The sequence below is a fragment of the Lathamus discolor genome, chromosome 4 (genome assembly GCF_037157495.1).
Source record: "Lathamus discolor isolate bLatDis1 chromosome 4, bLatDis1.hap1, whole genome shotgun sequence".
Taxonomy (NCBI): domain Eukaryota; kingdom Metazoa; phylum Chordata; class Aves; order Psittaciformes; family Psittacidae; genus Lathamus; species Lathamus discolor.
In genome coordinates, this window is record NC_088887.1 from 46,620,080 (window position 1) to 46,633,291 (window position 13,212).

Sequence of the window (13,212 nt, forward strand, 5' to 3'; positions counted from 1 at the left end):
TAAAGATATGTAGCATGTAGCTATAGTGTTTAAAAATACTTAAAGCTTTTGATGCTTTTGATGAAAATTTCCTAATAAATCTTGTGGGAGGCCCAGTTTGACCTCAACGTCTAATGTCTTGCTAACATGATTCCACATTTTCTTGTGGAAAAAAGCTGGGTTTTCCTTTAGGTTTTTCTGAATTTGTAAAATTACTGAATATGACATTGTGTTTTCAGAGAATTTGTTCTTGTATCAGCTGGAAAACTTATAATAAGCTAATGAATGCTGTAAGTATATTCACATCCAATTTAGATTTACCTTAGTCTATGTGGATTTCTATACACATACATAAAGACCCATACATAAACATGCTACTCAAAGAATGCTAATGTTAGTTGTAAGGAAACTGAAGTGTTACGCTGGAAGAAGTAAGCAGAAGAAAATTACTTGAGAGAAAGATGGAACCAATTATATTGTTCACCTTCTTTCTGTCAAGTAATCTCAGCATCTTGAAAAAAACAGGGATCTTGAGATCTGTGTAATTCCCCTGTGATTAATCTGCTGGTCAATCAGCTAATGCAGTTATGGTTTAATGTTTAGTTCAAATCAATAGAGCCATCTGGGTATACTGAATTAGAAAAATGGAAATATGTTATAGCTTGGAGAGTCTTGGTTATTTTGTATATTTTCTATATAACAACCTAGCATATATAGATATTTAGAGATATCATTTGTAGAGTCTACTAAATGTTGTGTGTCATGCAGTTTCAGTTTTCCAAATATGTTTTAATTTGTCTGGAGAGAAGAAAAGCAAATATTGCCTTTTAGAGACTTTGATATTGTAACGTGGAAAACCTGTAGTGTACTGAAGTGAGTGATTTGTATGTATTCTGGCCTCTGAAGTAGAAAGAAGAAAATAGCCGTTCTTCCCAGAGTTGTTCCTGAGCTCACTAATATTGCTGATGCATTTGGCAGGGAGGAAGAAGGGGGTAATTTTGTTATGGGCAGGTACTGAGGTTAAATGGATATAGCTGTGCTGGTCTGAATTGCTTTCAAACCAAAAAAAGCAGATCAAACCAGGACAACAAGAAATGTGCTAAAATGGTTGAAGATGGAGAAAAAGCACAAGAAACACTCCTGAAGTAACAACAGTTTTCTTTGTAGTAAAATAGTACGTGTAGCTAAGTTGGGAAAAAAAACCAAAACCCCAGCCATTCCTCTATAGTTTGAGGAAATATTTGCTTGTATTAAGAAATTTGTTTTTCTAGGAGTTGAGATGTTCACAGATAAGTGATACAAAACAGGTTGGAATATTTTTTTCTGTAATATCATCTAAGATGTGGGGTTGTTTTTTTTTTTTTTTTTTGACAGTAGATGTGAATACCCTCAATTTGTAAAGTCAAAATTCTATTTTCATCTTTTTTTGTGGGGGCAAAAGGAGGAGGGTCAGACATTTTTGGAGAGTGATTGATGTGTCACAGACTGAAACTGTCCTTCCCCGTCATTTTTTTGGTGAATTGACAGTGACTGACAGAGGAAAATTATTTATATGTCAAGGGTGTGTTTGGCTGATGCATTATAAGTAATTTCTTCCTGTCCCACTATAACCTAAAGGCATCTGGTTTCTGAGGGCTGTCATTTCACTGCCAGACAACACCATTCAACCCTGAATGGATTATACAGGATGGACTTTGTAAATTTTAAGTGGTATTTTCTCTTGGGATTGGCCTAGGAAGTGTCTCTCCTCCTCCTGACCTTATCATTGTTGTATATTTCAGTAGCATTTTGTAAAGCTAGAGTGAACTATGCATTAGCATTGTTCTTTGTTCTCCATAGATTTCTTACATTAACACATTAATAGCAAATTAATAGCAACATTCTTAATTTTCAGAATAGAGAATTTCTGATTTTGATGGGGAAGGCAAGAATATTCACATGATATGTACTAAGATACCTAGTTTAGATTTTCTGAATAGCCGCATTTCTCTTTTGCCATTGATTGCTTAAGGAATTTAAACTCTTATAATCTGCAGATCACATGCATCAAGAAGATGAGTAAGAGTACAGTGTGGACAGCAAATTTAGTGGTTGAACTGATTTCCATAAAAAATTCAATGTAGAGAAACCATGTGCTCTCCAGTTGTTTGTGTTTTGTTTTTTTTAATCCTTTTGTTTAATGCTCATCCATACTTCTTACTGCTGTCAGCACTGCTGACATTTACAGATGGGTGCATGCATCTTTCTTGATTTTACATTAAAAAAAAAAAGAAAAAAGAGGTATTTTCTGGCTTGGAGCCTATGTCATGTGCTCCTTATACCTGAAATAAAGACAAACCACTCAAGATTGTTACTGTCATTGTTATTGAAAATCATATACACAATTTAATTCTGTAAAGTGTTACATTAACCTCCCTGTTTTTTGTTTTTGTTTTGGTGCAGGTAGAAGAGGGATGGTGGGAAGGTATACTCAATGGAAAGACTGGAATGTTTCCTTCCAACTTCATAAAAGAACTGTCTGATTCTGAAGATGCTGGAATAGAAGAGCAAGTAAAGCCAAGTAAGGAAAAAATATTGATGTTCTGTATGTATGGCTGTGTCTTTACCCCCTAACGTGTTGATAGGGTAGCACATTCTTATCTCTTGCTTTAAAGTGTTTTTGAATGCCATGTTCTTAATTTCTGCTGTGAAAGGGTCAGGTGATGATAAGTGTGTACTTGCAGTGCTACCTGAGTTGTAGTATTGGCAATGCTCTGTGAGCTGTGTTGAGTTGCCAAGCTGCAGCAGGCCAAGAAGAGAGAAGGCAATGACGAATTGTATTTCAAAATGAATCACAAGATGGTTTTTTTTTCTTTAGATGTGGAAAATGAGCAAAGTAACCAAACATCTACATAGTGGCTGTGCTTATTTAAATGAGGGATTAAAGTGCCATGCCTTCTATAACTCCAGTAGATTTAAGGATTCATAATTATTGGTGTGGGACATGCGGCACTTTTTCCCTCCAGGTGCTGAGCATGTTACTATTACCTCCGTCACTCACTGCCCCAGCAGCCAAAGGGAAAAAGGCCAGAACTGGGACATGGACTTTGCTCTCTCACTTACAGTGGGCCAGTACTGCTGCAGGTGAAAAGCATGTTTGGTAACTAAGTTTGCAATAGTATAAGCATGGTAGTGGGTTGTCATATTTATAACTTTCCTTGGAGAATAACCTGAACCAAAAGTATGTTTTTATATAAACTGGACACTTGTATTTATGTTTTTTTCTGTTCTTCAAACAGATATTCTGTTTCTTAATCTGTGGTTAGTTCTTTAGTGAAAAGAAGTCAATTGTATTTCCATATTTCAGGTGAATTCCACCATATCTGCCAAGGTCTTCCTGTTTGCAGCACTGCTATGTAGCACTGCTACAATGCTATTCATTGCTATGTAGTAGTATTCTGAATCTCTGAACAAGAAAAAGTGAAAGGACTCCCAAGGTCTTTGTAAGCTTATTTCAGCTGAAATGTACCAAAGCCTTTATAGCTCACTCTGTCCGTAAGAGGTAGAAAGTTATAATATTTCTTTTTCTTCCTTTTTCTCCATTTTTCCATTTAAGGCAAATTTATCATCCCACAGAAATAAGATCCTAAAAAACCTGACTTCTGCAATAATGAAAAAATTTCATATTGTTTTAATAATGGAGTACATATTCACGTGTAGTGGCTCTGGTGACCTAGTCTTGCGGTCAGTGCTGCTAAAGATATTGACAGGTGACATTCCTTCAGACTGGTATGAAAATATTTTAAAGGAAGTTGACAATTTTAGCATGATAGGGAAAAACGAAGGGCGTTAAGTGATGTTACACATTTCGGTGAAATTGCAGACTGCTTTCTATAACCTGTATATGCTATCATGTATTTTGTTCATTATAAACACAGCGAATCTTGGAAGAACTAATTATATAGATGTAGATTCAGCTCTGGATTCTGTAGTGTTTTGTACTTTGTAAATGAACAAGGTAAGTGATACTGTTCAGGATGGAATACCCTAATTTTATTGGTAGGAATGAAAGAATATTCCTTCGCTAGGGAATTTGGTAATATTTACTTTATAATAAACATCCTAAAAGTATCTTTTAATAAAACCACATAATTGAGTGTGTGAAAGCAGCCACAAAGCACTACCTTGTTTAGTTGACATCCATAAAGGCACATGCTTAGTTCAAACTTGGTTTTGTGTGCTGGTTCTGACTGTCAGTAGAACACCAAAGCTGTGATAACTTGTATTGAGAAAATACTGGTAACACAAATACTGGTTTTGTCTCTTTAACTAAATTGAAGGTAACTATATAGGAAAGATTGTTTTTGTTTTTTCTCATATGAAATTCAGCTCTTTGGAGGTGCTTTGTGGCTAGCCAAGATGATGTGTTATTAGAAGCTATTTTTAAAATATCAAAATACCTATAAAACATACGAACACTGTAAGCCTCCTCACAGAGAGACAGATTCAAAGAAGGTTGAGATTCTCATGTGGGATTTAATGCTTTATTTTTATTTTTCTTCAAGTAAAACCATCAATTTAAGAACTTCATTCCCTTAGCAGAATTATGGGAAATATGCTTCTTTCTATATGGTTTATGTAATTATTACAGGTGTTACTCCAACACATGGGGCTTTATAAGGCTCTATTCAGGTACACTGATTATATGTATATGAGGATAAAGAGACTGCAAGAATTTCAGCAAGTTTGTACAATTGACTAGGAATGGTAATCTTATTCCAAGTAGCTGCGCTTGGTCTTAAAACACAGAAAATAAAACCCAATTAAGTACATCCTGGAAGATTTGGACATCAGGCTAGCATTACTGTTGAAATGCTCTGGGAAATATCTCAAAAGGGTATTTACATTAATGCCTTCAGCTCAACTCCTTTCTCTGTGGATGTCCACACATGACAGCACTTCAAATCTGAAATAACTCATTTTTGTTTCTCTGGAAACAAAATCTGTTTGAATATTTCTGTATCACAGGATTTTTTTGTAAGGCAGAAACGTGGTGTACAAATGCTAGATTATTAAGTTAGCACTCAGGTATGAGGGGCTGTACCTGCACATTGAAACTTAGGCAGTCACTGAGGTTCTACACAGCTTCTAGAGGGGCCTAGAGAGGGTTGGAGTATGGCTCTGCAGTCATGAACAGCAACCTTCAATTCTTCAGCCCAACCTGTAAAATGGATAAGGTAATACTTGGCAGGTTTACTGTACGACCTGGGAAAGTAGCACGGGATCTTTGAAGAAGGGCACTGAGCAAACACAAGAGTATTTTTTCATTAATAGTTAAATTTAATGCTTTAGTTAAACGTAGTTAAATTTAATCTTTCAATCACTTTTTACTGACCCTCTCTAAAGAGAGCCTTTTTGGAGGGGCAAATGTAATTTTTGTTGAACCCAAAAGGGGAAGAACTACAGAAGAGAAAAATGGTATCTTTTGACTTTTTATGAATAAGATTAATAAAAATATATATTTTTCTGTCCTTCTGTTATGACCTACACAGGCCCAAAAGGGAGCAAGGTGCTGTCTGATTTGATTGGGTTTGTTGTGTCCATGTATCTTTCATAGCAGATCAGAGTAAATGCCCCAAAGGTTTTGTTTTCTTGCCATGCACTGCCATAGTGTAATCTCAGAAGTTTCTGCAGAACGGAACGCCCCTTTCTTGAAAATGTTTGGGGCTAGTTTTGGTGGTGCCTAAGTATTTCTGAATATTGACAGTGGGACTTTACTCAGCCGTTAACTTTAAAGGGTTGGGAACCTGCGCTTCTCAGATGGTGGGTGCTCAACAGATTGGAAAGTGAGACCTTTAGGAGATCAAAAGATTGTGGGTTTGGGGCTTTGTTTTTTTGTTTTTAAAGTATTTGTCCCAAGTGTAAGGTGACTGCCAAATTTTTTGTCTTCAAAGGCACATTTCAGAATGTAAGTATGGACAGGATCAGATACCCTTAGAGTAAACAACAGTTCTATGTTCTTTAAAGCATCCCCTTAAATTAAAGCATTGCTTTCTTTGACCTACTGTTACAACATGTTAATGAAGTATACATTATAATTTTATTACTCTATTGAATGGATGCATAAATTATAAGATTATTTTCTAGATTTCTCTGATATATTTTAGTTTTAAGACTATTTTAATACCAAATCCTGTTATTACAGCCTGTCTAGAAGCAAAGAGTTGTCATGTAGTCAAACCATATGAGAGAAATCACAAGCAATTAAGGAGATGATTTCAAAAACATTTTAGTATGTTCATGGCAATGTCATGACACCATTTAAGGGTGGCCTTTTACGTCTTGGTGCTCTTTTATGTGTCTGTTTAGGAAATGCTATGCCGTATGGTATGTATAAACTATTTTTAGAATCTGTTGGTAATGGCCACAGAGAAGTCTTGACTGCTGGACTTAGAACTGATGATAGACTCATCAGCTAATGGTTTAGTCAGGCAACCGCCTGTATTTTGAGTTCTTAAAACTTCAGATGTCCATTAATGTCTCTCTCACTCTCCTTAATGCCATGAAGCTTGACATGCCTTTCTCTTAGCTGTATCTTAATTGTGTTTGACAGTTTTAAAGCATTTTTTAATGGTATTTTGTAAAAACAAGGGTGGAAAGATGGATTTGTGACTTTTTACTTCCTCATTCTATAAAAATAAGGCAAGGAAAAACTTTGGTTATTAATTCAGCTGCAAGAACAAAGAAACAGCCTTTTACGACACACAAACGAGTGTATCGTAATCTTTTTTTCTTTTTTTTGATTTTTTGAAAGTCCAACAGAATGATATGCAGGGGTAAAAGGTACACGTTTGGTACCAAAATGGGTGGTATCTGTGTTGGGACAATTCATATGTACTGGCTATTTTGTTATAAAATTTTACTGAAGACATTAATTTTTATTATGGTATACATAGGTAAGATTGGCAACAAGCTGACATTGGCCTATTCTTGGCCTTGCCTGGGTACTTCAAGTTTTAAAGAAACCAAACCCAATACACAAAACACTTCAGTTGCTCATACCTTTGCCTTCACTTGAATTTCATATCATAAATGTTAGAGCATGCGTTACATTGTTATCAGAGAAAAAAACCCAAGTTAATGGTCTTGATAATAAAAATGATATCTTAAAGATCTAAGGTGGGAAGTACATTTTGTTTGCCCCCTTTTTTTTGTGTTTTTTTTTTTTTTGTTGTTTGTTGTTGTTTTGTTTTTCAGTTTACTATTTTGGTTTTGTTAAGGTGTACCAAGTCAAACACCTGATTAAGCTATTGGCTGAAAAACTGATTTATTCAGGTTTTAGCGTCCTATCCTTCAACTAAGTACTGTTTAAGACCAGTTCCTCTGTCCAAAACACTTCTAATAAGTCATATTGGAAAGATGCAGTCTTTTTGATGCTCACAGGATCCTCATATATTAAAGAAATGTGAGTATTTCATTGCCCTGTTTAGATGTCAGCTGTGCTTGTTCAAGTGTGCTACATCTGCATCAGGAGTGTTGAGTTGCTGTGAGCACATCATTGTAGCAGTAATTTTTTTCAGGCTTCTCCTGCACCCTGTAAGCAGTCTGAGTAAGACAGTTTCATTTGCAAGTCTCAGAACCTGATGGACAACAGACGAAACCTAAGAAAAATGCATTCTGTTGGACATTGCATAAACCAGCTTTAGCAAAATCATGAGATTCTTTTATCTGACATACATGTAGTAAGAATATTTTAACTTCATGTGCAATCAGATATTTTTGTTAATATTCTCGTTGTTTTGCTAATGAGGCTTTAAAAATGTTAGTGACTGAAAATACAGATTAAAACCTCTTCCTTTCCCTTCTTTTTACCATCATTCGATCTCTTTACCCCTACCCTGCCCCTTCTCTTTTTTTTTTTTTTTTGTTTGTCTTTCCTTCTCTTGCTTGCTGTCAGGAAAATCTGCCTTTCAAGGGACAATTCTGTACAGAGTGGCACCGGCAAAGATTGACAGCTACAGACGTTATAACAGTGAGTGTTTCAAAATCAGCAAGCAATGGCTTTAGTCCTCTGTACTTGTTTGATTTATTTACACTTGTAAAAAAATGTGCCACTGCTACTCACTTATGGCTACTCTACATGCATATATCTGTCTGTAAGCTAAAGTCAGTTTGCTGCTGATGAGCTGCCTTAATGCAATGAGAATGCACCCGTTCCTTCTGTGCATGTGTATGTTATATGTCCATATAATATAAGTGTGTAAGCCCACGATTAATTATGACTTAAGTTGATGTTTGGATCTCAGCTATGGATTGACATTAAGACCATTTAGTCCCATCATTTTTGCTATCTGAAACATGAAGACTGTAGATTAAAAGCCACAAATCTTTGAATGAAAAGTCCTTCTGCTCTAAAAATAAAGACCCCATTGCAGTTGCTGAATTCATAAAATATGCTTCACTTTGCTTAAAGAACATTGTGGGTATTGTTTTGTTAGGGGTGGTTTGGTTGAGGTTATTTTGGTGGTTTTGTTTAGTTTTGTGTTGTTTTTTGGGTTTTGGTTTTAATTTACTGCATGCTCTTCATTTGGCATTCTGATTTTGACAGCTATTACTCACAGCATTTTGGCTGATATATTTTTTCTGCCAAGGAGGGAAAAAGTTATAAAGCTACTTTCATTTCATGGTCGGATTTTTGCTGTTTGCATTTTGGAAGCAGGGAACATGCTTCTTTTTGTATGCTTTTACTACTGTGTTAATACAGAAGTAGACAGGATGGTTCTGTAAGTTGAAAGACAAAGCAAGGAAGACAGAAATCTGTCTTACCACCTGCTTCCTCATTGAGAAATGTAGCAGAAAGAGATCCTACTGAGTCATATTCGGTGTGACTAAATACAAAGTGTTCAGTCCTGTCCTCTGGTGAGCAGGATGTTGTGCTAACTTTGGCATCTGCTTTCATCCCAGACAGCTTTCTCCTGAAAAAATCCAAGCTGTGCTGCCCTTCTTCCTCTTTTCTGGGTGGGCATGTTTGTTGTCCTACCTCTGAGGACTTCTGTCTTATGCATGTTCAGAGCAAAGGATGAAGCAGTTGAAGTAGTAGATTTTATTCTGATAATTGCATTTACACCTTCTTTTTAAAAAAAAAAAAAACAAGCCTCAAACTGATTTTTAAAATAAAAGTCTGTGTGAATGTGTGCAGCTCTGAGTATTTCCTCACTGAGAATTATCTCCCAGATTCTTCTCTTTTCTGCAGCTTCTTCTCAAGCTTCCAACCAAGCTCTTGCTCTGCCTGGAGCAGACCATATGACTGGTGGTCTTCACATTTTTCTGCTGCTTCTCCCCTTATAGACTTCATGACTGCTTATGCATCACTCAAATTCCATGCTTCTTGCAGAGTTCCTGGACCATCATGTCCTCAAATCCACCTAATCCGATGAGTGTAATAAGTATTTATGAAGTAAATCTCCAGGTGCTTGACTTCTGGCTTCAGGATCTAGCTTCAAATCAGGTGTAAGGTCTGCCTGTGGAACCTTTAATTTCACATTAATCTTGCTGGGCAGTGTTGCCCTAACATTACTTTTAAAAATTTTCCAGAAACCTGGTCTCCATGTCCAGCCCATTTTTCATTAAGAGTTAAATGGCTTTTTCCCCCTTTCTCAACTCATTTTGGGTGAGCCTAAGTGAAGTCAGGAAGAATTCTGTTACCTTTAGGTTGTGCTAGAGCTCTGCATTTAGTTCTCTTTTGGTTAATAATACTGGCATGTGGTTGTGCCATGTCACAGAAAATAGATTTTCTCAAACTAATTTCATAGAGTACAGGATTGGATGGTTATCTACCTGTATGCCTGATAACAAGCTGCAAGAAAACAGCTTAAGCCACAGTAGATAGTTGCATGTTTCTCTGAGCAAGCCATCCGTCTAAACTTTTTTTTAAAGCTGACAAATGCTGTCTTGATTAATACTATCTCCCTTGGCATTTGGTTGAGATTTGCATGTTTTTTTCATGCTGCAAAGGTATTTTGCTTTCTCTGTAAAACTACATCTCAGAAGGCTACGTGTCCTGCTACACTTGTGGCTTATTTGTTGCTTACTGGGTTGGAAATAGGACTGAACTGGGTGGTATGCAAAATCAGGTCACCCGGGAAAGTTTTAAATAAAATGAAGGTTGGCATTGTTGATACTATCAGAGATGTTATCTTCTAAACTAACATACAAAAAAGTAGGTTCGTTATTCTTCCAGTTCCATCTATTGGCAGCTGACTTCCTGCATCCTCATGTTTTTCCCAGGCAGGCCTACTAAAGGTGTGGCCAGCTACTTCCATTTCATATCTGATCTGTAGTCCTTATTTTTAGACAAATAACCATGTGCTTAGGACTCCAATGAAAATAATTTGGAGACATTCCACTGAATTGTTTTCATATAGGGATGTCTGTTTAGAAAAACCCACAGCTGCTCTAATTTCAGCTTTCTGGTTTCTCCATAAATCAAGCTCGAGTCAGTTCATAGCTTTAGATTAGTTATGCTCAAAGGGTGCTTGGATTCACCTGTATCACATTGCATGTAGCATTGCTCAATTTTTGTAGCAAGCTTAGAGCTTTTACTTTACAAACATATGCTTAGTGCTAAGTAATTTTGTTTTGAAAGCCATTTTCAACCGCTGTGTTTAAAAGACATTCTCTTACTTAACCAAGGCCTGTAATAGCTAAATGCTGTTGAATTAGTGTAGCTGCTTCTAGAGATACCTTCCACTGAAATATGCAAGACTGGCTCCTGCATAAACACTCAGCCTTGCCTTCATACACCGACATGGCTTTTTCGGTCATTAGATCTGCCAGGCTCCGCTCAGTGATTATTCCAACTCCTTTGGCATTCTGCTCATCCACCTGCTGTCAAAAAATCTTTGCTACTGCATATGCTGTAACAAACAAAAAACTAGTTACTTGTCGTGTACTGATCACAGCCTTCTCTTTTCTCATCCTGCAACTTTCCTGTACCTCCACAAAAAAGTGCTTCTTGGATTTCTAATATTTTTATTTTTACTGGTTTAATCTCTCTTTCTTCCTCCACTTTCTTCAAAGATGCTATAACTGAGGATCAGGGCATATAAAATGCTTGATTTCACAAATATTTGCCTCTCTTTCCTTATATGTGGATCCACAATGCTGTCAGTAATAGGTATTAGATATAATGGAAGAAGATGAGACAGGATCGTTGAAACAGAAATATTCGTGAGTAACCTTAATTGTGTCTTGTATCGTTTCACCACCTTTTTTTTTTCTTTTTTTTTTTAACCCTCTCCCTAATCCTTGAGGAACTATGGCTGGACAGAGTTCCAAGAAATCAATATGGCTGATGTATTTATGACATTACTAACCTCATTTAAGAGTGACTGAATGTGAGTGAAGTGAAGTGAGAAACCCAAATGTGGATGTTTAACAGTTCTGAAGAGGGGACAGTTGCAATTTTTTTATTTCACCTGAACTTCATATAACTTGCTTACAAAGAACATCTATTAAATACACAGCTGCTGCAATGAAAAATAACATTTGAGAAAGAACAATGCTAAAATTAGGTGAGGGGAATTTTTATTATTAAAATATGCATCCTGTTTTCTGAAGAACAGATGTACAAATGGCAAGGGGTTGGGGGTGGTGGGTGGAAGAATTATGCTGAGTGGGGTGAAACACATTAAATCATTCAATTGATTTGGACTCCAGTTACCAAGTGGTTTTCCGTGAGTCTCACCAAAGACCTGTTTTATGTGAGTAGCAGGTAAAGAATCCTTTTGGTCGCTTACCCATCCTTTCATGTGTACTAATCTGTTGCTGCACTTGGTGAGAACAAGGGTGGTGAAAAAGTAGTTCCAAAATGAAGATGATGATGGTACAGTTGTAGAGCTCCTGGGTGAACGTTTGTTTCTATTTGCTCTCACAGTATTCGGGGAAATGGCTGGGGATAAGGTGAAGCCACCAATTTCAGTATTGATGGCTCTGTGTTCATGCTGTAGGGGATGCTTGTGCTGTGTTGCCCTTCATGCATGCTGCTGTGTGGTGCTGGATACTGCTCCCCTTTTCCCTGCATGATTTCTTGTGCATACGTAAAAATCTTGGGGCTGTTTCTTATGTGGCAAGAACTGTTGTGCTAAATAAAATGAACATGTTGAAAGGAAATGACAAAATGTTTAGATTACATGGTTACATTTCTTCAAGGAATGTAACTGAGAATAACAAATAATGACTAATATTGAAATAGTCTGCCTCAGCCATTTGTACATGTATAACCACTCTTGGTAAAGAAGCATAAGTTTTCTGAAAGCATGAATTTATTAATCTTTAAACTATGAAGAATCAGCATGGCTTTGTTCTGCAGTAATATTAAAAATCAAAATTCCTTTTCTGGTTTTGATTTTTTTTATGACACTGTGAAATGTTGTTGGGGATGGCTTCAACAAAATACAGGATTTTGGTAAAAAGCAAGCTCAAGATAAACACTTGATAGGCTGTGGGTATTTGTTTTGTCTTCACCAGTATGTGAGGAAAAGGAAAAAGGACAGTTCCTGTCTCATCTACTGCAATTACTATGTCTAATTTCACCTTCTTTATCATTCAGATCAGTCATTCTGGTGTTCCACGCTGTCATTCTCTAAATAGAAGGAAGGACATATTTCCTTTGCTTCCCTTGTGGAAAAGCAACATAAGGAAAGGCAGAAAGACTTTCCTTAAAAGGAAAAAGTCCCAATAAGTTTCATTTACACAGTACTTTGTTCTATTAAACACAGTTGACAGTGTTTCTCTGTGACTGCCAGACTAAATCAAGAGGTCCTTTGCACTGTCTCAGGTGTGTGTCTCTGAACAGCAGACCTTTACATCACTTAAGCCTGAGAAATGCTTAGAGGGCCAGAGCATCATTTGCTTATACATCGTCAGAGTGGTACGTGTTTTGCCAAGTGCCATAAATTGTCTGCAGAGAGAATAATCCAGAATAAAGAACAAAAATCGAATTACTAAATAGAAAGCTCAAAATAGAAAGCTCTGTAAACCTCACAATGTATTCTCTGTTTTTCCTGCCATTTTAAGCTCTTTAAAAACAATTTATTTCCTGCTTTGAATGGAGTTAATTTTATCACAACTGTTTATTTTTGTTTTAACAGCTTCAGTTTACACAGCTCTTTATCATCCCTAAATATCTTTCTGATTTAGAATCTTGGTTTGATGCCAGTGCGGCTCTAGGCTGTTGGTGAATTAAGTCTGAAG

General features: G+C 36.5%; 1 protein-coding gene across 7 annotated transcripts in view; it reads left to right on the forward strand.

Moving 5' to 3' along the window:
- The window catches only part of SH3KBP1 (SH3 domain containing kinase binding protein 1), a 233,384-nt gene that overhangs the window by 130,146 nt on the left and 90,026 nt on the right, over positions 1 to 13,212 (forward strand). For all 7 annotated transcript variants that reach the window (XM_065677327.1, XM_065677328.1, XM_065677329.1 and 4 more), the window contains one exon: positions 2,422 to 2,539. In XM_065677327.1, the coding sequence (XP_065533399.1) occupies positions 2,422 to 2,539 (118 nt within the window). The remainder of the gene's footprint in view (positions 1 to 2,421; positions 2,540 to 13,212) is intronic.